Here is a 24,749-nt window from a genome sequence, read left to right on the forward strand (position 1 = left end):
CCTCTGACTCCAGACGCCTGTGTTTGCCGCTAAACCTGACAAATGTCTCGACACCTCCGCGGACAAACGTGCTCGTTAATGAGCTCGCACAGATGCGTAGCCGCACACCGGCGGACGGAGGGCCCCCCGTGCTGAGCCAGAGCCTGAGTGTGTGTGTGTGTGTATACCTGTGTAGCGGTGTGCGCTTCATTACTGTTCACACACAGACAGTCGCAGTGTTTTTGTGTCAATGTTTAATGAGGGGCTGGGAGTCTGGGGACCCTCGCTGCTGTCAGGAGCTCCTGTAGTCTGGAGGTACCACCTGTTCCCGCGCGCTCCCCCAAGGCCCCCGCGACACACATGCAAACAAGGCGTCCACACACACCTGACAGAGGACATGCGATGATTTAGTCGTCCTGTGGCGCCGCTGTCAGTGTAAACAAGTCGCCGCGGCTCCACCAGGACCTCGGGAATATCAATTGATACGTCTCGCGTTCCTGCGGGTGACAGTGTGAAGACCAGACGATCCCTGCTCTGCATGTTCCTGACAGCCTGATGGAGATCTGGACCATCTGACACCCTCGGCACGTCACGGCCTCCGATTGGGTCGAGCGACGGTGACGACGTCGGGGGCAGGAGTACGACAGGAAACTGCAGATTCATTCAAGGATCTTCCTACAGCCTCCTCTTGTGGTTGTTATTCCAGAGACATGAGGATGTTCTTTGATCATCACTGTCCTCGAACGATCCCTCATCATTCCATCGATGACTATAATGTGGATGTTGTCGTCTGTCAACATGTTCTCACTGATATAGAACCTGTGCAGTGGAACCTCCACCTGTGTCTGAGATTCTTGGCTCCATCTCCCCAAGACATCTTTAAATTAACGAGAAAATTAAAAAAAAAAAAAAATAAACATTCTCAAAAAGTGAAGAAGAAAGAAATCTGACTGAAGAGATGGTTTCACCAAAGATTATATATACAATATAGATCATAAAACACATAAACGAGCATCCCCAGGGTTATCTGTAGTTCCAGGCTCTACGAAAGGTCACAGGTAGATGTTCTTGCCTGTTTGCTCCTAGACCTGCTGCACCTCAGGTTAGCTTCGGAGCCATTAGCTCGTGACCACTGCTCCCAGTGACCCCCCTCAGCTCCCCGAGCCCCGCACGGCTGCCACAGCCATCTTCTTGCTGGCTTTGTGTAGCTCCTTGTTCCTCAGCCCTGGACCTCTTAGAAGGCGAGTCGATGAGCCTCCCATAAAGCCCCTAGTGCCCACCTCCTCAGGGAAGAGTCCTGTGCTCCAACCGTTCTCCCCTACATTCTGCAAGTAGCTCATTGTATTGTTCCTTCTACCTTTTATATGCTCCATCCATCCCCTCCTCCCATGGCACGGTCAGCACTGCAGACTTCCCTGCCTTTGTCACTCCTCAAATCCAAGTCTACCTCCGTTCTTCACTGGCCACAGAGAGGTGCTGGACTGCTACTGACACCCAAGTGGTTCGAAGGCGAATCAACTGGACTGAGTTCTGGGAAGACTTTGACTTGTCTTTGAACCACTTGGATAACTATGACCTGGATGAATGAGAACCTTCACTGACGGACTGCTACTCCCTCCCTTGGGAACAGGGTCCACCGTTGTATACCGGGCTGGATCCCATTGCTTCGCTCTTTCCTTTTCTTCTCCACCAACTCTGCCAGTTTCCTCAGCAACTTGTAATGCCGCCGTCTCTACCGACCCTGAGATAGTCTGTCGTTGGGACGCACTGATGATCCCACAAGAGCTTGCAGGTCTGTTCCCAGGTACTATTGAAGGTTTCGGGGGTCAGAAGTTAGCATGTTACCCTGAGAAGGAAGTTGAGTCAAGCTTTGCCATAACCTGCCATGCTTACCACCCTAACCCACAACCTACCAGGTCGTCCAGCATCCCTGCTGCCCTTGCACCACTGCCTCGCCTCCGTTCTCTTCCTCAGCCATCTTCAGAGACCACAAGGTGCTTCTTAACTACTCAATCAGCGCATGGCAGGGTCTCCTCATCCAATGCCCGTCTAGTCTCTGCCCAACACCTCTTGGTGCTGAGCCTCTGCAGAAGACGTCCTCGTCAGCCTTTACTCCTGGTCACCACCTGGACCTCTTTGTCCCTCATTGTCTCTCAACTTCTTCACCAACATTACCTTCTCCGGTTCCTAATCCCATCACAAACTATTTCAGGAGAAGCTGGAGTTTGTCACTTCCATACAGGCTCATACCAATGAGTGGCAAACGGGGGGGAATAACTACACATTCCAAGACATAGTTTCTTCAACGTGTCCCGGCTCTGCACCGAGGACTCCCCCCTAAAAACACCTCAACGAGGAGGACCAGCGGTTCTACCTCCGAGTCTCTCCCGGAACGACCAAGCTCCTCGCGTCATCTCCGAGGGAACCCCGAATTCACTCGTTCCCCAAAAAAGAAAAACAACATGGACCAACATGAACATTTCAAAAAAACTAACTTTTATTAAAACAAAAAGAAAAGAAAAAGAAAAATCAATTGTCGACTCATTAACAAGATTATAAAACAGTGATTTAGTTACATAAATAAATTGATATCGTGTATCAAATCTTAATTTCATAAGCATGTGTACATGGGTCATTGTAATAAATAAAAAGGGCGGGAATCTTCCTACACGAACGGAAAAAAAAAGGATAAAAAAAAACAGTTAAAAGAGGAAATTGTATCTGAACATGAGACACTGGACAACATATTTTCCACCAAACACACGTGAGGAGTCGCTCGTGGTTAAAGCATGAGTTACGCAGCCATTCACTTACTAATCAAGGACACTAAAGCTGGACCGACGGTGGTCGTCTCACCTCTCGTGACGCGTTTGGTTGTTAGATCTCCTGTTTGGTTACGTTAAAGCGTTAAGACAAGGCAAGAGGAGAAAGGCTGCTTTCAATCTTCACCAACACAAGAATCAAAACATACCTTTAATATGTTAAACAAGGCAAAGGTCGGACGCTGGAGCGAGAGGTCGTGCGTCGGTGTCACGAGTTTGAAATGTTTTTTTTTAAATAACTTTATACGTTCTATAGTTAAAGGTTGATTTTTTTTTGTTTTGTTTACACATAGAGTTTGATATTCTTATTCCAATAATTCCAAAATACATTGAATAAAGTCAATATTTTTAAACTCAAAGCATTTGAAATTCAATATAAAATACCGACGTCATGACGACGTAGAAGCACATGATCAAGTATCTCGGTTCTATATTTTACACTTTTATATTGAATTTAAAAACAAAGAATGATCGAAATTAAACGTCAAATGTGTCTACAAACTCGGTTAATTTTGGAAAATATATATATATATTTTCAATTGAATTATTTAGAAAACGCCAAAACAAATTTCATCCTTTTAATAAACAAATAATTTCGTTGAATTATTGAATTCAATTGAAAAAAAAGCAACATTTCAACGACATAAAGCAGTGAAATGTTAAATGTTCTCGTGACACCGACGTTCGTCTTCAGCGTCTCGACGTCCGAACGAACAAAGAATCGTCTGATATGTTTCCAATGTGAAGAAAGAAACAAAATAAAGCGAGAGAGAGAGAGAGAAAGAGAGAGAAAGAGAAAGAGAGAGAGCGGACTACAGCGGCTTCAAGTATTTCACATTACATAGAATACTCTGTATAAATTAGTTAACATATACTTTCAGATCCTCCATATTCAGACATATACTATGGCATATATACAGAGTACAATAAATGTCGTGTCCTCGATCTTGTCTTTTCTTCCCGTCGTTGGTTCGTTTTTTTGTTCCGCCTTGTTTTTTGTTTTTGTTTCTTGTGGAGAGAAATCCCTGAGAACGTTCTGCTTGACGAGTACTGAAGGTTCCACACGTATGACAGTAGAAAAGTTTCACATGCACAGAGGGACGCGACACTGGCCTGGTCGAGGGGTGATGACGCCGCAGAGATGGAAGTACCGTCCGAATGTGCCGTTAATACTGCCGGCCGTCACGTCATGTTTGGACACATGAGGTAGTGGTCTCCCTCTGGGGGGGTCTGGGGGGGTTTTTAAGGGTCGTGATAACAATGTTTGGACTCAGGGAGCGGCGCTCAGCGACTTCCTGTTGGACCCAGAGAGAGCTGATGCTTTTGCTCAAGTGCTGCGTGGAGATCTGCTAGTGTTGTCCGTCAGTGCTGACCCGAGGCCTGGACCTGGACCTGGACCTGGAGGGGAGGAGCTCTGTGAGGGTTTAAAGCCTTTTTTTTTTTTTAAGTTTCTCTTTGATGCTGCTTTTGTTGTCCTTCTTTCCATGGATCCACGTGTCCGAGCGTCGAGACCCGGATTCCATTCAGAACCAGAAGTCGTTCACCGTCGACCCGTGAAGCAAATAACGAGCGGAACCGAGAACCCAAACCACAAATGCTGCGTTCAATGCCACAGAAAACAATCTTGGATTTTCAAGTTTCACTGGAAGCTGCAAAGACTTCTTTAGGATCCAAACTACACATTATCAATGTTCATTATTGATTATTCTTTTAGTGCAATTTTTCACTTTACTGTCAAATATATCTTTTTTTAATCATTTAAACAATTTTAAATAATTTAATTCAATAATGTCTGCATTTTTAAAAAACAGATGTTGATATTTTAAGTCCAATTATTCAATAATAAATATTCTAAATTCAATATTTCCTACTTTGTAGTCTTTAAATTCAATATAAATGTTGCTATAATAAAGTCTCCAGACTAAACCAACAGAGCACAGAGATACTGATCAAACTTTCATCCAATCACCAGACAAGCAGATGATCAATATTTGTGTCTTTTGAGCTTGATAAAAGTACAACTTAACTGATACTACACATTCACAGAAAACCATGTTTGTAAAGTTGCATCTGATTGGACCACAAGTTAGAAAATGAACCAATGGGACGCTTTGTTTCTTTTTTTATAATAAGCTCCGCCCACTGAGTCGGAGCGAGATTTAAGTTCTTCTTCCACATACTTTTAATAATGTGTTAATATTTTCTGGTTCAAAATCATCATTAAAGATCCAATAATACTTGATAAGAATATTTATCTTCTGAAGACACGTGACCTTGAATGCAGCACATAAACGAGTCAATACTTTCATTCAGTTAAAATGGATTTAAAATAAACGAGATAAACACGAAAACTTTTTCCTCTTTGCTTCACGAGCCACTTCCTGGTTCTGAATGGAAGGTCTGGGGTTCGAAGCCCGGCCGGCTTCAGCCACGACAAACAACTCAGTGTAAAAAAAAAAAAAAGGGGCAAAAATGACAAATCATAAGAATCATAATAAAAACAAAATATATATATAAAAAAAAGCCATTTCACTTTTTCATTTACCTTTCACGCACATGTAGAGAAATACACAAACATTCACAACGTGACAAATTTCCTCTCTTCTGAAAAATAAAAACACTTCTGTACACATAGTAGTAATAATATTAATCATAATAGTAATAATGTTTATAACAATAACAACAGCAAGAACAATAATACCGCATGTGGCTCTGTGGGTTTTTTCTTTTCTCTTTTTCGCTTCATTCTACAAGTCCCTCTTTTCGCTTGTCTATTAGTCCAAAAGAAGTTCAAAAGGCAGACTCAAGTTAATAGAAAAAGCACTAGAGTAGGGAGCGTGGCTTTCCAGGGCGTCCCCCCCCCCCACCCGCCCCCCCAAACTTCAGCCGAAGCGCTCCCTCACCAGCATCATTAGTTTCTTTTTGCCCTTGTAGATCTGTTTCAGGTTGTCTATGAACTGCGTGAACTGAATGTGTCCGTCGTGAGCCATCATGAACGTCTCCCGGGCCTTGCCCAGGAACTCGATGAACTCGCTGTAGTGTCGCGGGCTGATGTGCGTGAGCCGCGAGTGCGTGGTGTTGATGTAGGCCCCGATGGTTGCGTCCAGCAGCTGCCTGAGCGGCGCCTTGTCCAGCGACATCAGCTTCCCCGAGTTCCTGCGGCTGTGCAGCGCCGACACCATGCCCGGCGTGGTGAGCGTGCACCGGCGCAAAATGTCCGACAGCACCGTGGCGCACTTCACGCTCTTCACCACCAGGGGGATGACGGCCGCGAGCTCGTTCTTGCCCAGCGAGTGGCTGAGCGCGCAGGCCCACAGCACGTCGTTGATGGCCGGGTGCGTGTCCTGGTTGTAACTGAGGTTCAGGTGAGCCATGGCTAGCGTGGCCAGCTTGTAGGCTCTCATGGGGTAGCCGCGGTGCTCCATGTAGCGGGCGATGGTGAACAGCTGCGTGTAGCTCATCCCTGTAGCTGCTGCGTCCAGCACAATCTGGTAAGCTGTCTCGAAGGCAATGTGGTCCTTTTCACAGAGGGTGAGGGCGGAGAGGGCGCAGTTCTGGGGGTCCTTCATGGCGCACTGCAGGGCGAGGGTGCGGGCCGACGACGCCAGGTTCTCCTGCTGGTGGCAGTCCAGGTGCAGGCGGACGATGGTGCTGTTGGACATGACGGTGGTGGCCACGATGCTGGTGGCTTCCGTGGGCGTGAAGAGGGTGAACCAGCTCTGCATGATGCTGTCCAGGGCGTAGACTCCTGCGGACACACAAGCGAGTCTCGATGATGACGACCACGGCCCCCCAGGAGGACGAGCGAGGGTTCCTGCCATGACGCGGCACTTACCGACTTCGGTGGCGCACGTGACCAGCCAGCGCACCATCTCCCGCCTCCTCCAGTTCAGCGTGGACAGAGTTATTCTCATCACCTGAGAGACAAAAGACGGTTCAAGGAGCTGCGACACAAACAGGAAGTGAATGTTTTCAAGTAGCTTTAATGCTAGTTATGGGTTTTTCCTGCTACACAGTTCCAACCCTAGTCGACTTCTTTCTACTTAGTTGTGTTTCCGATGGCCCTGCTACCTTCTCGCGGTGGGTACAGAACACAAAGACGGACCACAACAATGGAGGACTCAGAGGCAATGGCATGACTACCAGACACACAAAGGTCTGGACCAACATATTGTACTCCTGCTTGCAGTGGTGGCGACTTCCTGTTTCCACCCATGAGTCACTCAGACTTCTGACCAGGATTAACAACTTTAGCAGCAGCACTAGTCTCTCTAATGGCCCCTTTTCCACCGGCTCACCTTAGCCCCGCTGTAACCCTACTGGACTCTACCTGGTTGGTGTTAGTTCCAGCAGCACAATACGTTGAACCAGATCCTATTTTTAGTACCTGCTCGGCTCTGGATCCGAGCGAGCCGTCAACCAACTGCTGGCCCCTGATTGGTTTAGAGAGTGACGTCAGCTGACATTTATATTAAACCGCTGCAGTACGGTATGTTGGTCCAGTTTTTCTGTGGACCCAGTGAACCTACCAGACCTCGTTGTGTCTGGAACTGTGCGGTAGAAAAGTACCAGAACCGAGTCACGATAACTGCCTCATTAATTTAAACTTAAATTCTAAGGAAGAAGAATTAACTCGAGTAAACAAATGTTAGACCCACTAGACCGGAATAAGAAGCTCCTACGAGTCTAGCTTTAACCCGTTCAGCCGCCGCGGACGAGCGGATTAGCAGTGCGGACACACGGCGGTGGAGGCCGTAATGGTTCTGGCGGGATCTCAGGGGGCTGCCGGTGATTGCTCTGCAGGCTTGTTTAAAGGCCAGAGAAAATGAAGACATTTTACAGGTCCCAGTGCAGCCGGCGGTCCGGGGTCCGCTCCCTCAAGACCGCCTGCTATTGGAAAATGATGAGGCATAACATGTTGCTTAAGGTTTTTACAGCATTAATGTTTAACGGGCCCGAATCAGAGGCGGAATAAAAGGAGGATTAGAAGGTTTTTTAAAAACTCTCTGTGTTTCCATGACAGCGGACCAGACTCGGCGCCGTCGCTCAAACAAACCGTCCGAGCGCATAAACACGGCTGAGCGAACGCAGCGACAAGTACCTGCAGTCCCAGCTCCAGAGACACTTTGAGGAGTGTGATGTCGGGCAGGCTGTCCATCAGCGTGGCGATCTTGAACGCGTCCTGCGCCAGCTTGAAGATGTGCGACGACGAGTGGATGTTCTTCTGGATGGACTCCAGCACCGTCTCCAGCCGCCGGCTGTCGCCTGGACAACGGACAGGAAGTGTTAGGTCAGGTGTTTGGTCACATGTTAGGTCACGTGTTACTGTGTTTTGGCTCTCGGGGGGAAGGTTAGCGATGGGTCACGGTAGCTAGCATCGAGCTAACTGTAGCACCTTCGGTAGTAAAACTAGTTTGAAAAACCAGAGAGAGATGATGAGGCTCTTCAGTTGATAGACATGATTCAAGTCTAACATTTGTGTGTTTTATTTTATTCTGTCAAGTCCATTTACGACTTTATTGACACGACACACACATGTTTGTGAAGGTCATCAAAGCTCTTTTATGAACCTGATTTATTTGAAAAGCAAGTCAACCATAGGACTTAGTGGAGACACTAACGACCACAACACCTTATGGTGCCAACAAAACAGTGAACTCCCATGATGCCTTTCTACACACAAATCTATTTAGTGACAGCTGATAGGTCGATACAATTCTGTGTTTGTATTCTACGTCTATGTTGTCATAAGTCATCCACAGCTGCGATTGGTCGGCTGGGCGGCAAAGCATTACGGGAGCTGTTCTGGTCACCGTTACTGAGAGGGTTGTTGAGAGAGATGTCGTCTTGTATGAGTGTTTGGTTTAAATAAACAAGTCAAACATAAAATAGTAAGTAAGTAAGTAAGTAAGTAATTTTTATTTGTATAGCGCTTTTCCAGACCAGGGTCACAAAGCGCTTAAACAATCAAATCAATATTCAATAGAGTATAAACTTAAAAGATCAAGATAAAACTGATAACACAACAGGAGTTCCAGAAAATCAAGTCACTACCACGAGTGTTGTTAATTAAAATAAATTTAACAAACCCACTTTACTTTTGCAACTCGTTTCCTGTCCGACCCTTCACGTCAATATTGACGCAGTAACGGGACGCAGATAAAATATAAATGATGATATTTCTGATGAAACAGCAGTTTCTCGTGTGAGTCTAGATTGACACGAGTTCTAGAAACAATAACGAGGATTTAAAAACGAGCGTCTCCTCGTACCTTTGGCCGCCGTCAACATGGTGGACGCCAGCTCGCACTGCTGAGACTCGATGTGACTCAGGGTGAACCAGCGCGGGTAGCGGTTTGGAACCACGGACACGATGTGGTGAGGTCGCGAGAGGTCGCCCGACGAGGCCGTCGACTCCAACACCGGCAACCTGCGGACGAGAAGCAGAGCGTGAGATTTGATGCGTTTTTAACTGTTTTATTAGCATTTCATGCTTTTTGTTGAATCATTTCATTCAAAGAAGGAACATTATATTTATTTTTTCTGAATCATTTATTCAAAAAGTCCAACATTCTTTTAATGATCAGTTTATATATTTTTTTTCATAGAGTTTGATAATATAATTCAATATTTTCTAATTCCTAGTCTTTTAAATTCAATATAAAATGTTAATACAAAAGGAGACCAAAGAACCAAAGAAAACTTTTTTTGTCTCTCTAAAAAAAAGTAGGTCAATCTGTTCATGGTCTAAAGTTAGTAGAAAATCAAAATGGTGGATCAAACAGGCAGAACTTTAATTTATAAATCATGGAAGTATGAAAATTTGAAAAAAAAAATCTATTTCAACCTGAATCAATTTTAACTTGTGGTCCAATCAGATGCAACTTGACAAACATGGTTGTCTGTGAGTGTGTAGTATCAGTTAAGTTGTACTTTTATTAAAATATCGAGTTCAAAAAACACAAATATTGATCGTCTGCTCGTCGCATGATTGGATGAAAGTTTGATCAGTATCTCTGTGCTCTGTTGGTTTAGTCTGGAGACTCTATTATACCAACATTTATATATTGAATTAAAAAATAGCATTTTTGAATTATTGGAATAAGAATATCAAACTCTGTGTAAATAAAAAAAGAAAATATTTTTACATTTCCACTGATATACGTTTCCACAGAAATATAAGTGGGTGAGGGTGAGGGGGGGGTGTAAGGGGGGGGGGTCATCAAAAGGCGAATCATCAGAGACGACTTCACAAGGTTCCCAGCGAGCGACAGAAAGACGCGACGACTGACGTCTTCATCACAAGTGTTTTGAAAGCGACTTCACAAATGAAAGCGTTGAGATCACAGGAGGGTTTGAGTCGTCGATCCTGCACTTTTACTCTAACCTGCCACTTGACGACGGAGAACCCGGAGAATAATTCCTGCTTCCTTCACTTCAACGGCGCTAATGAAGTGCGGCGGCACCTGCTGAACACTCTCCACTTCCTGCTCATTACTGGATCACCTACGGAGCTCACCGGTCCGGCGCCGCGGCCCGACTCATCTCCCATTCTGCTTCACCCTCCTTTCAAAGGTCTCCTCTGAAGACGCCTGGACCTGGCCTTCTCTCGGCCAATCACGGAGCTAATTGAGTCCGCGGGGAAATTAAGGCATTCACCTCCCAGCCCCGTAAGGCTGGACACACATCAAACAAACACCGACACACACCAGAGCAACACCAGCGCACACTGGAGCTCACTGACACACACACACACACATCTGCCCTTTTGAACACACATCAAAGCAGCTGCTAACAGTGATGCTAAAGTTTCTATCTGTGAGCTCGAGGTCCACGAGTGAAGCTGCTGTGACGACCTTTGAAGAGATAGAGGTCGAACACAGAAGCATTCTGGAGGCAAAACACACATGTTGAGGGTTAGAGAGAGATACTGTAGTATATATGTGTAGTACTGTCCAGTACTTGACTCTGGTGTTGTGATAGTGTAGTAACAAGGATATATGTGTAGTATTGTCCAGTACTTGACTCTGGTGTTGTGATACTGTAGTAACAAGTATATATGTGTAGTATTGTCCAGTACTTGACTCTGGTGTTGTGATACTGTAGTAACAAGTATATATGTGTAGTATTGTCCAGTACTTGACTCTGGTGTTGTGATACTGTAGTAACAAGTATATATGTGTAGTATTGTCCAGTACTTGACTCTGGTGTTGTGATACTGTAGTAACAAGTATATATGTGTAGTATTGTCCAGTACTTGACTCTGGTGTTGTGATAGTGAAGTAACAAGTATATATGTGTAGTATTGTCCAGTACTTGACTCTGGTGTTGTGATAGTGTAGTAACAAGTATATATGTGTAGTATTGTCCAGTACTTGACTCTGGTGTTGTGATAGTGTAGTAACAAGTATATATGTGTAGTATTGTCCAGTACTTGACTCTGGTGTTGTGATAGTGTAGTAACAAGTATATATGTGTAGTATTGTCCAGTACTTGACTCTGGTGTTGTGATAGTGTAGTAACAAGTATATATGTGTAGTATAGTCCAGTACTTGACTCTGGTGTTGTGATAGTGTAGTAACAAGTATATATGTGTAGTATTGTCGAGTACTTGACTCTGGTGTTGTGATAGTGTAGTAACAAGTATATATGTGTAGTATTGTCGAGTACTTGACTCTGGTGTTGTGATAGTGTAGTAACAAGTATATATGTGTAGTATTGTCGAGTACTTGACTCTGGTGTTGTAGTATTTTCAGACCACATGACTCTTGATGAAGTCGTAACTGCTTTCATTTGTTTTTAAACCAAAATATGTCCAAACATCAGCTTTAAAAGCTGCTGGACTGACTGTATCCTCTCGTCCTCAGTCACCATTCTTTCTCTAGCTGCGGAGGACGTAATGACTGCTGCAATCTAGAGGCCGGAAGTTTAATTGCAGCACAAACATAAACACTGAATATTTACATGTTAATTGTATTTATTTTTACGCAAAAAATAAATAAGTAAATCAAAATCATTAGAATTATTTTATTTACACTTTATTGAACTTTTAACCATTAAATAAAACTATGATTGAAAGCAAAAAAAGGAAAAGCGATACTGTTTGTGAAAAAAACATACAATATTTCACAGTATCAATATTTTCTAACATAATGTCAATCAAACTCTCTTTTCTTCCTCCTTCTCAGAGGAAAGGTAACACATATTGAGGGGCCCGGGGGCCATTTCTGGCCTTTAAATAGATTATACGAGGTCCATCATAAACTGAATTAGTCGACCAGACGTGTAGAAAAAACTATTTTAAAATGTGACACAAGTCGTTGTGAAGCTGATCAAACGTAGTTTAAGATGGCGCCGACAGGACGGCGACTTTAACAGCAGCTCCGAGTGTTTTTTGGGTTTTATTACTTTTTTCCGAGGTTTGCCTCTGTCTTTTCAAACTTTTCTTTTCATCATACTGTCTCTTTAAGACTCGCGGACAGTTTTCTATAAAAATTGGAAACTTTCAGTGAAAAAGGAAAGTTTTTCATCGCTTTTTCTGGTGCGCAACGGGCGTCCTGCGCGCGTAATGGCCATCGTCTACAGTCGGGATCAGCTGCTGGCGCTGCGTTTCTCCGCGGTGCGGCCGGAGGAGCGACCCATCATCCCCCGGGATATTATGAAGCGGAGACGGGGACGCCGCGCCGGAGTTAAACGCCGGGAGCTGAGGAGAGCTTATCGACCGGCGCTGCCGTCCGTCGTCATGGGCAACGTGAGATCTCTGCCAAACAAGATGGACGAACTCGCGGCGGCGACCAGGTTCGACCCGGAATATCGACGGTGCAGCATGCTGATGCTCACGGAGACGTGGCTGAACCAGAACCACACGGACGCGATTGCTGCGCTGGATGGATTCTGCTTATTACGCGCGGACCGGACGGAGATGAGCGGGAAGAGAAAGGGCGGAGGACTGGCAGTGTTCGTCAACGAGAAGTGGTGCCTTCCCAGGCACGTTACTTTAAAGGTTCAACACTGCTGTCCTGACATTGAACTTTTGGCGCTGAGTCTGAGACCCTTCTACTTGCCACGGGAGTTTTCACATGTTGTCGCGGTGCTTGTGTACATTCCACCGTCGGCGAGCGCGGAGGCAGCATGTGACGTCATCACTGGAGTAGTGAACGGGTTACAGACTCAGAGCCCTCAGGCCCTCTTTATCATCTCCGGTGATTTTAATCACGCATCTCTTTCTTCCTGTCTGCCCAAATTCACGCAGTACGTCACTTGTGCCACCAGAGACAATAACACACTGGACCTTTTCTATGCGAACACTAAAGACGCTTATTTATCATCCCCCCTTCCTCCTTTGGGACGAGCTGACCACTGTCTGGTCCATCTCCTACCTGTTTACAAGCCACTTGTGAGCAGGCAACCAGCAGTGACTCGCTCAGTCAAGAAGTGGTCTGAAGAAGCTGAGGAAGCTCTGCAGGTCTGCTTTGAGACCACGGACTGGAGCATCTTCAGTGAGTCCCACAAGGAGGATATTGACGGACTAACTTCATGTGTCACGGACTACATAAACTTCTGTGTGGAGAGCATTGTACCAACAAGAACTGTACGATGCTTCTCCAACAACAAACCCTGGATCAATCCTGATATAAAGGCTCTCCTAAAGGAGAAGAAGAGAGTCTTTAGGTCAGGAAACAAAGAGGATCTGATGGCAGTCCAGAGGGAGCTGAGAAGAAAGATCAGGGAGGGAAAGGGGAGGTACAGGAGGAGGATGGAAGAGAGTCTGGCCAACAACAACACCAGAGATGTCTGGAGAGGTTTGAAATCCATATCCGGACATCAGACCGGGCTCTCTGTAGCAGCGGGGGATAAAAATTGGGCCGACAACTTAAACAGTTATTTTTCAAGGTTTGAGGTGTCGGCTCCCCCCCCTGCTCAACCATTCACACCTCTACACTTACCTTCTCCTCTCCCCCGAGCTTGTATTGTTTCAGCCCCCCCGCTGACTCCGCAGGGGACAATGCCCCCCCACCCCAGCCTGTCCCTCACACCTCTCCAGGTGAGAAATCAGCTTAGGAGAACCAAGACAACAAAGGCCCCTGGACCAGACGGCATCGGTGGCAAAGTACTCAGGACGTGCTCTGACCAGTTAAGTGAAATTGTTGGACTTCTGTTCAACATGAGCTTGACCCTGGGAAGAGTTCCACTACTGTGGAAGACGTCCTGTGTGGTACCGGTGCCGAAGACTCAGCACCCTAAGGATCCCAGCTGCTACAGACCTGTGGCCTTGACATCCCACCTTATGAAGGCTCTGGAGCGGCTGGTCCTTAGTTACCTGAGTCCTCTGGTGCGCTCCTCCATGGATCCGTTGCAGTTTGCCTACCAACCTGACATCGGCGTGGAGGACGCCATCATCTTCCTTCTCCACCGAGCACTTTCTCATCTGGAGTTGCCTGGAAGCACTGTGAGGATCCTTTTCCTGGATCTAAGCAGTGCTTTCAATACCATCAGGTCAAACATCCTGAGGGACAAGCTGGAGCTGTCTGGAGCGGACACTCACCTCACGGACTGGATTGTGGACTACCTCACCAACCGTCCACAGTTCGTGAGGACCCGGGATGGTGTTTCGAGGACTGTACTGTGCAGTGTAGGGGTCCCCCAGGGAACAGTGTTAGCACCGTTCCTCTTTTCACTGTACACTGCAGACTTCCAACACCTGTCTCCCACCAGTCACCTGCAGAAGTTCTCGGACGACTCCGCCATCGTCGGCCTCATTAGGGACGGGGATGACGGGTCGTACCGGGGACTTGTCCAGGACTTTGTTGACTGGTGCCTGGAAAACCACCTTCAGATCAACTCCAGCAAAACTAAGGAGTTGATCGTGGATTTCCGGCGGTGTCCCTCCATCTCCCCCTCACCACTGAACATCCAGGGACAGGACATTGAGATTGTCACGACTTACAAGTTCCTGGGTGTTCACCTCAACAACCGCTTGGACTGGGTGGATAACACTGCTGCTGTCTATAAAAAAGGGAGGAGTAGAATCTACCTGCTCCGGAGGTTGAGGTCGTTTGGTGTCCGGGGGCCACTCCTGAAGTCATTCTATGACTCAGTAGTGGCCTCTGCCATCTTCAACGGTGTGGTCTGCTGGGGGAGCAGCATGACAGCAAAGGATAGGGCTAAACTGGACAGCCTTATTAAGAAGGCCAGTTACGTCCTAGGGCGCCCCCTGGATCCTGTGGAGGAAGTGACTGGAGGGAGGATGCGGAGCAAGCTGGGCTCCATGAGGAGGAACTTGTCTCACCCTCTCCAGCACACACTGAGGGCATTGAGGAGCTCCATCAGTGATAGGATGCTCCATCCCCGGTGTGTGAGGGAGAGGTACCGCAGGTCTTTCCTCCCTGCTGCCATCAGACTCCACAATAAGAACTCAGCAAGATAAATATTTAACAGCACCTTTTCTTCTTGTTATTTTTGTAAATATGATTGTGTAAATATTATATAGCGCAGATTTATCTTTTATTCCATTTAGATTTTATTTCTCGTTTTTATTTCTGGGTGTTTCATTTCTCTTGCTGCTGTTAAACCGAATTTCCCCTCGCGGGACTAATAAAGGTTTTCTGATTCTGATTCTGATTCTGATTGTATCTGTAAAGACGTTTTACATTTTAAGCTTTTATTTTGAAATTCTGAATAACTAAAAAGATTGTTAATCCGTCACTGTTCATACTTGGCCCTCTTGGAAACAAGTAAAGGAACACCTACCCCCCCTTTCAAGAAAACCTATAGAAGGGTTTTCAAGGTGAAGAAAAGTGACTATAAAACACTTTTGTTCTTGTTTAAAAGTATCACGACATGAACGTCCAGAACCGAAAAAAACTCCTTTTCTTCCTTCTCGTCAAAGTTCATTCATCAACGTCCAGAAGCGACAGGATCCCGAGGCGACGCCGGAGAGTCCGAACCCTCGCAGACATTCAACCCTGGCAACGGTCCTTCGTCTCCGGAGCTGAGAGCTCGAACCCGGTCCAGGGAGTCCTGGGGTGAGGCTCAGCAAAGAGCTCGGCAGAGACGGAGGCTCATCAACATTCCTGGCTTTGTTCGGGTCTCACCAGAGAGTCCGAGGCCCGCGAGAGTTTGAGGAGAAAAAAAAAGCTCCAGAAACGTTTCTGAGGCTTTTTATTCCGGGATCATAAGTTGAAGTGGAGAACGTGACGACGACGACCCGATGACCCGGGTTCGAGCTCGGAGGTAGAAATGTGCAGCGTCAGCGTATGAACGACGTGAGCATCTGAGGCGCCGTAACTCTAGTCGCATCTGAAGCGAGTATAAATAAATACATATAAATACATATATGCATCACCACGAGGTCGAGGAACTGCAGGGTGAGGCGAGGACGTGGGGGGCTGGGGTGAGGACTGTGGGGGGGTGAGGACTGTGGGGGGGTGAGGACGGTGGGGGGTGAGGTCTGTGGGGGGGTGAGGACGGTGGGGTGACGGTGCACAGGAGCGAGACCTCGAGGGTTCTGGACGTCCTGGACTGCAAGTTATACGGATTAATAAACGATCGATACGAGCCGTTATAGTTTGAATCAATGTATGGACGACTGATCACGAGCATCGTTTATTTAGTTTTCATGAGATGTATCGACTTGAAACGATCATTTTATTGATCCAGAGGAATCTTCTGATCACATGTGGTTGAAGGATTTTATAATTCTTGATACAATGTAGATCCATAGAAATGATTTCACGTACATGAAGTCAACATATCGTAAATTATGTTTAATTTGACTTATAATCAATTAATTTATTCAATCACAGAGAAAAAAACTTTCATGATCAACCAACACTAGTTTAATAAATCAGATTCTTTACGTTAACATATACACGTATTAAATGTATAAATCATAAACATCCAAGTCTTTCCTCTGATTATTGTGTTAAAGTATTTTTCCTGTACTTTTACTCACTTCACTACTACTGACTTCAAGTAACATTTTAAGTCGATCCTTCATATGCATTGATTTGTTTAGATTCAAATGTAGAATCAACTGAAGCTAATGTTAGATTTACCTTCAATAAACTCATTCTATTCAATATTTAAAACATTATTTATTTTTTCTATTTATAGTATATTGCACTATTTTTAACTTATTCATATTTATACTTTTTTATATAAATTCATTCTATGCAACATTAACATTTATTTATTCCATTTATACTATATTGCACTATTTTTAACTTATTTATACTTTTTTATATATATTCATTCTATGCAATATTTAAAAACATTATTTATTTATTCTATTTATACTATACTGCACTATTTTTAACTTGTTCATATTTATACTTTTTTATATATATTCATTCTATGCAATATTTAAGACATTATTGATTCATTCTATTTATACTATATTGCACCATTTTTTACTTATTCATATTTATACCTTTTTATATACATTCATTCTATGAAATATTTAAAAACATTATTGATTTATTCTATTTATACTATAATTGCAGCACAAACATTAACACTGAATATTTACATGTTAATTGCAAAAAAAAGAAATGTATGCAAAAAATAAACAAGTAAATAAAAATGATTGCACTATTTTTAACTTATTCATATTTATATATTTTTTATATACATTCATTCTATGCAGTGTTTTTTAACGGTTGCCAAGCAACGACATTTTGTTGCCAGTTTCACTGCATAGTTTTTCTGTGCAATGACAACAAAATAAAGTCTAATAAGTTATATATTAAATCTGTCAGTAAAAACTGTGTATCTCTAACATCCTCTGGTTCCTCCAGCTCCTCGACCTCGCGACCTTAGACTCCGAGGATGTTTGAAAACCACGTCAGCCTCGTTGAAATATTGTCACTTCCTGGTGAAAATCCTGGACCAACTGTCACAGACTCGGGACCGGCCGGTGCTCGCCGGAGCAGGAAGTCCTTCAAAAGTCATCGACTCCTCGGCACCGGAGCGTGAAACGCTTCTGATGCATGATGGTCGTGATCTTCTCTAAACATGATGATATTTTTTCTCCCTCTGAGGCTCCAGAACTTCTCTAACGTTCTCGACTCTTCCTGGATCAGCTTCCCCTGAAGTACACACGATCATCCACCGGAGGCGCTGGTGAGTCAAAACAAACCTTTTCCTTTTAACTGACGGTGGCAAAATGTCGTGTTTAATCAACTACATTTATACATAATCGAATGTGTGCCATGAAAATGAAATAAGAAATAATTAAAATTCAATGTGTACTTTTACCTGATCAGAATATTCAATGATTGAATTTATTAATATTTTTCTGAGCTACTATTCTATAATATGAACATTGAATTAAAAATATATTTTTGAATTATTGGAATTTTAATATCAAACTTTATGTATAAAATGTTTTTAAAGTTGACATTAGAAATTTTTAAATCGATCATTAAACTAAAAAAAATTCAACCTTTAAATTATTAAATTAAATTATAAATAAATATTTATTAAATTCTTTAAAAAAAAAAATCAATTCAATTCAAATAAAACAAGGTTGTAACATTTGAAACGTTAAATTAAATCCTTCATTATTCTGATGACATACTTTCCTGTCAATCATCTTCCAGGCAGAGCCATCTATGGTCATGTGGTCCAAGTGAGGCATGATGGGAATTTCCCTCATCAATGAGACGAGCCTGACGTGTAAATCCCCCTTTAAAGCGACAAACGGGTCGTATGTTCTCAGACGTCACGCCAACAGTTTAACTTTAAACAACGCGGCGGCGATGAAGTCGATCTCAGGAGAGACGCCACGAGCTGCTGCTTCTGTGCGACTCAAAGATATATTTATATTTATATATATAATATTCTGCTTCAGTGCCGCCCACGCCGCGGCGCCGCTCCACATATGCTGCCTTCGCAGGCTTCAGATGACCTCACACTCGGCCAGACACACACACACACTCGCCAGGATATATCAACACAAATGTACAGTCATGTGACCAACACTGACTGGTTGAATATGAAACCTGCTTTCTGTGTCAAACGGTGTTGGGAGTAGGATGGTCCTTAAAAGTTAACCGTCTGATCAATGTAGCTCATGCTAGTCCACATCTCAACCCTGGTGTGTGTGAGTCTGTGACGCACACTTGATGTTGAGAGACACACTCGCCCAAATATCACAAATGTATAGTGAGTTAGCTTTGACTGGATGTTGGCCGAAAACTACCTTCTGTGACAAATGGTGTTGGGAGTAGGATGGTCCTCAATGTAGCTAATGCTAGTCCATATCTCAACCCTCATGTGTGTAAGACAGTGAGTTAGCTTTGACTGGATGTTGGACGAAAACTACCTTCTGTGACAAATGGTGTCAGAAGTAGGATGGTCATTTAAGGTTTACTGTGTGAATCGACGTAGCTAACGCTAGTCCAATATCTCCCTAATGGTGTGTGTTAGTTAACAACATGTCTCTGAATGTTTATGGGCAACAAAGGGTGACGCACAACAAACGCACACGAGCTGAAGAGCTAATCCGTGACCAACATAAAGACACGCTCGAGGGAAATCATCATAATAGCAAAGATAGTTTGCTTTCAAAGTTCAAAGCACATGAGTGACAAATGTGTCAGCAGTAGGATGGTCAATAAAAGTTTACTGTGAAGGAGTGAATCAATGAAGCTAACGCTAATCAAATATCTCTACTGGTTTGTGTAGCTAACGACATGTCAGTGTGCAACGACGACGACGACAGCAAAAAAGCGTGACAACAATTGTCCACACGCCTAGAGAAGCTAGCCTCTGAACATAATGACACTGGTTCATGAAGCTTCATCAACACATCACTACCATCTAGTGGACTCTGAAGATAATGACACTGTTTTATGAAGCTTCATCAACACATCACTATTATCTAGTTGACTCTGAAGATAATGACACCGTTTCATGAAGCTTCATATACACATCACTACCATCTAGTGGACTCTGAAGATAATGACACTGTTTCATGAAGCTTCATCAACACATCACTACCATCTAGTGGACTCTGAAGATAATGACACTGTTTTATGAAGCTTCATCAACACTTCACTACCATCTAGTGGACTCTGAAGATAATGACACTGTTTCATGAAGCTTCATCAACACATCACTACCATCTAGTGGACTCTGAAGATAATGACACTGTTTCATGAAGCTTCATCAACACATCACTATTATCTAGTTGACTCTGAAGATAATGACACCGTTTCATGAAGCTTCATATACACATCACTTCCATCTAGTGGACTCTGAAGATAATGACACTGTTTCATGAAGCTTCATCAACACATCACTATTATCTAGTTGACTCTGAAGATAATGACACTGTTTTATGAAGCTTCATCAACACATCACTATTATCTAGTTGACTCTGAAGATAATGACACCGTTTCATGAAGCTTCATATACACATCACTACCATCTAGTGGACTCTGAAGATAATGACACTGTTTCATGAAGCTTCATCAACACATCACTACCATCTAGTGGACTCTGAAGATAATGATACTGTTTCATGAACCTTCATCAACACATCACTACCATCTAGTGGACTCTAAAGATATTGACACTGTTTCATGAAGCTTCATCAACACATCACTACCATCTAGTAGACTCTGAAGATAATGACACCGTTTCATGAAGCTTCATCAACACATCACTACCATCTAGTGGACTCTGAAGATAATGACACTGTTTCATGAAGCTTCATCAACACATCACTACCATCTAGTGGACTCTGAAGATAATGACACCGTTTCATGAAGCTTCATCAACACATCACTACCATCTAGTGGACTCTAAAGATATTGACACTGTTTCATGAAGCTTCATCAACACATCACTACCATCTAGTGGACTCTGAAGATAATGACACTGTTTCATGAAGCTTCATCAACACATCACTGCCATCTAGTGGACTCTGAAGATAATGACACTGTTTCATGAAGCTTCATCAACACATCACTGCCATCTAGTGGACTCTAAAGATATTGACACTGTTTCATGAAGCTTCATCAACACATCACTACCATCTAGTGGACTCTAAAGATATTGACACTGTTTCATGAAGCTTCATCAACACATCACTACCATCTACTAGCTAGCAACCTCTCTGCGAGCTAGCTAGTAGCTACCTCTATGCGAGCTAGCTAGTAGCTACCTCTCTGCTAGCTAGCTAGCGACTGTAAAGTTTTCTTTCCTGAATGTCAGTCAGTAATATTTGTCGCTTCCTACTGTGTCACAACAAACGCACACATACGAAGAAGCGAGTCTTCTCGACGCCAGCTTCGTGGCGACTATGCTAATTCCCGAAGATCCCGCGTGATTTCCCGCCCTCGTTTAAAAGCTCGTTTCGTGCTGAGAGAGAGAGAGAGAATGAATAATAGAACGCAAGTGGAAAGTGAAAAAGTGCACTTGTCCAAATGAGCGAGAGACTTTCTCTTCCTCCGTGTATCAATGATGGTGTTATAATGGCTCCATTAAAATAGCCCGGGTCCCTTTTACCTCCCCCTCTATATTTAACTGTCCGACGCCCCGTGGGAGCGCCGAGGTGTGCGATCATATTACACCACGCTACATTACACACATTCATTATGTGCTGAGTAGACACCCCTGCTTCCCAGGAGCGCCCATAAGTGGCCGTATTATTCTAAATCGCCGGTTTCACACCACGCAGGATGGAGGAGGTGAGGTGAGGAGAGGAGGTGAAGGGAAGTAGCGAGGGAGGAGGGAGGGAGGAGGAGGAGGAGGAGCTGACTCAGGGAAACGGTCCTGGGATGGTGGTTCTGATCTGGGAAACAGGGACAACCTTGAGTCCGAACACGTCGGGGTTGGGCGAGCGCGTTATTGTTGCTCCCGGGTTGGCGAGGACGGTGGGAGCGCCGACGTGTCCGCCGTCCTTTTGTTCGTCTAATTGTTGACATTTGACGCCACGAGCTGGCGGGAGAACCTCTCGCACTCGCTCGCATTAATTGCCGGTTGCGGCGGAATCAGAAGCGTCGCTTTGCGGAGACACAACAAACATCTTTTCCCACACTGGCCCCTGTCCCTGCTGGCCCTGTGTGTGTGTGTGTGTGTGTGTGTGTGTGTGTGTGTGTGTGTGTGTGTGTGTGTGTGTGTGTCTCACTGCAGCCACACTAATTACACTCTCATTAATGTCATTAATATTCACTGATCCAGCTCCCTCTAGTCACAACATCAAAACACAGCAGTGATTAACTAACGTACACATGTACACATTGTCCACACACACACACACACACACACACACACACACACACACCAATACACACAGGAGCTCGACGTGCAGCCATCACTACACAAACAAACACCACTTTCGTCGCTGCTTCTTTTCCGGGGACGACACAAACGGTTTTTAAAGTATCTCAGTGGTTTCATGTGTGAACGCTGACGTCGAGAAGAATCGAACGAGTGTCTTTAGTTTGAACGACGTCACAGTTTCACTTCCATAAGAAACACTGATGAGAGATGAATAAAAACAAGGATGGATAGAATCTTCACAAGTGTAGAGCTAGTTAGCTTTCAAGGTCAAAACTACACCTGTGACAAATGGTGTCAGAAGTAGGATGGTCATTAAAAGTTTACCGTAAACGTGTGAATCAACAAAGCTAATGCTAGTCGCTACCTCTCTGCTAGCTAGAAGGATAGATAGAACGGTGGATAGAAGGATAGATAGAAGAATAGATAGAAGGATAGATAGAACGGTGGATAGAAGAATAGATAGAAGAATGGATAGATAGATGGATAGACAGATGGTTAAAAGGTCAGAAAGATGGATGGATGGATAGACAGATGGATAAAAGGTTAGATAGAAGAATGGATGGATGGATGGATGGACAGACGGATGGATAAAAGAATGATAGAAGCAAAGGTGGAGGGATAAATAGATGAATAGAAGGACAGATATTTGATATAGAGGGATGAATAGAAGGATAAATAGATGAATAGAAGGACAGATAGAAGATAGTTGATATAGATGGATGAATAGAAGAATAGAAGGATGGATAGAAGAATAGAAGAATAGACGGATGGATGGACAAAGAGAAAATAAAAAAGAAAACAGAAAGAAAGTTATGATTAAATTGTGACGATGATAGATTTGATGAAGTTTCTTCTTCAAACATCAAGAAATTATCATATATTTCCAGTCGCTGAACAACAACATCAGAGTCAGAACGTTGCTGTCAATCACTGGCTCTGGACTGACAGCACGAAGGTCAAACCTGGGGTCACTCACCGCATGGCTCTCAGTGCAAGTTTGTACGCCAGTTCAGCGTCGTGAGGTAGCAGCGAGGTGAAGAGATAGCGGGCGAAGGTGTGCATGGGAACACTCTCTCTGTGGACGATCTCCCCCAGACCAGAGTACGGACCAGCTGGACACACGAGAGACCACAGCGTCAGAGTCACATCTTCACATCGTCTCAGGAAGTATTCATCAGTGACGTCACAGTATGGATCTTTTACTGCTAAAACTTTAAAAATGATTGAATTATTACTTTGAAAATATTCTTTTATTTTAAATCAATGAGTCAAAGTGAAGGAAAAATGTCTATTTTTTACCAATATTTATATATTGAATTTAAAGGAACTAGAACAAGTTCAAAAACATTGAATTTACAACATTTATTTTTCAATTATTGGAATTAGAAAATCAAACTCTATGTGTTTAAAACCATTTATTCATTTTTAAGAAATATTCACGTTTTTTATTCAATTATTAAATAAATAAACATTTAAACTTTCAAATGTTTTTATTCAATTATTAAATAAATAAAAAATTAAACTTTCAAATGTTTTTATTCAATTACTATTAAAACAAACTAAAACTTTCAGGTTTTTTGATTCAATTGTTAATAAAACAAACTAAAGTCAACTTTTCAACATAGAAATTATTGAATTCAATGAAAACATATTAAATACTTGAAAAAACAATATTTAAACTTTTATTTTTTTTTATGTTTGACGAAAATAATGTGAATAATAAAATAATTGAAATGATACTATTATAAACTATTAAAAAACATTTAACATTTTTATTTAAAGATGTTGTGAATTAAAATATAATGAATATTAAACATTTATTTTTGAATGATTATAATTAGAATATCAAACTATGTTAAAATGTTTTTTTTAATTAATTGTATCTATTTATAATTTTTATTAATTTATTTTAAAAAATTAAAAATCAACTTCAATATAAAAAATAAATTCTTAAAAACCTTAAAATTAAAGTTTCAACATTCAATATATTTCCAGGGACATTAAATCATGTATTTATAATAACAATAGTTTGTAAACAAATCAACAGTTTCTAACAGAAGCTAATGTTTCAAACATTTAAGAGTCAAAACCATGAGTTCTGGTCTCATCAACCTGGTCCTGGTCTCTGGAGGTTCTTTCAAACCTCCACAGACTCCACGGAGCCACAGACCACATCACAGGGCCGGCGCCCAGGGGGCCCTCGGAGGCCCGGGAGCCCGGAGATCTATTAAGACTCCCGCGCCAGAGTTGGGTGGTCGTGTTTAAGGAATGAAGGGTTTTTAGGGCGAGTCTTGTGGGCAGGTTTGTGCTGACGCGGATCTCTGGCGGTTCCTGTCGCACTTTGGTCTCTTTGAACCCGGAAACACCAGGAGACCGAAGGTTCGGGTCTCCAGAAAGAGTTTCACTTAAATTCAACGCTGGTTTTCGTATGTTTTTACACTAAATCTGAACCAAAAATACCAAGATGAGGTAAAACCTCATCTATAAATGATTTCATTTAAAAATGTGTTTTATTTTGAAAGGGAAACAGGATTTCCTTTAAAGTTATATTGATATTTTGGTGAAGTTTACAAAAAAAGTCACGTAGATAAAATGGTAAAACAGCAAAAAAGCTGGAGGCCCCTGTTTTATATGATGGTAAGTAAAACTGTTGCA

At 43.3% G+C, this 24,749-nt stretch overlaps 1 protein-coding gene across 1 annotated transcript in view; it reads right to left on the minus strand.

Annotated features, from left to right (window-relative positions):
* Window positions 1-2,454: 2,454 nt before the first annotated feature.
* LOC148090085 (zinc finger SWIM domain-containing protein 6-like) overlaps window positions 2,455-24,749 on the minus strand; it is an 81,401-nt gene continuing 59,106 nt past the window's right edge. Inside the window, exons 10-14 of the mRNA XM_087811917.1 lie at window positions 23,071-23,206; window positions 9,074-9,231; window positions 7,903-8,066; window positions 6,637-6,718; window positions 2,455-6,549 (exon numbers count right to left, since the gene is read on the minus strand). Coding sequence (XP_087668043.1) covers window positions 5,684-6,549; window positions 6,637-6,718; window positions 7,903-8,066; window positions 9,074-9,231; window positions 23,071-23,206 — 1,406 coding nt within the window. The 3' untranslated portion in view covers window positions 2,455-5,683. The remainder of the gene's footprint in view (window positions 6,550-6,636; window positions 6,719-7,902; window positions 8,067-9,073; window positions 9,232-23,070; window positions 23,207-24,749) is intronic.

The sequence above is a fragment of the Callionymus lyra genome, chromosome 1 (assembly GCF_982586985.1).
Source record: "Callionymus lyra chromosome 1, fCalLyr1.hap1.1, whole genome shotgun sequence".
Lineage (NCBI taxonomy): Eukaryota > Metazoa > Chordata > Actinopteri > Syngnathiformes > Callionymidae > Callionymus > Callionymus lyra.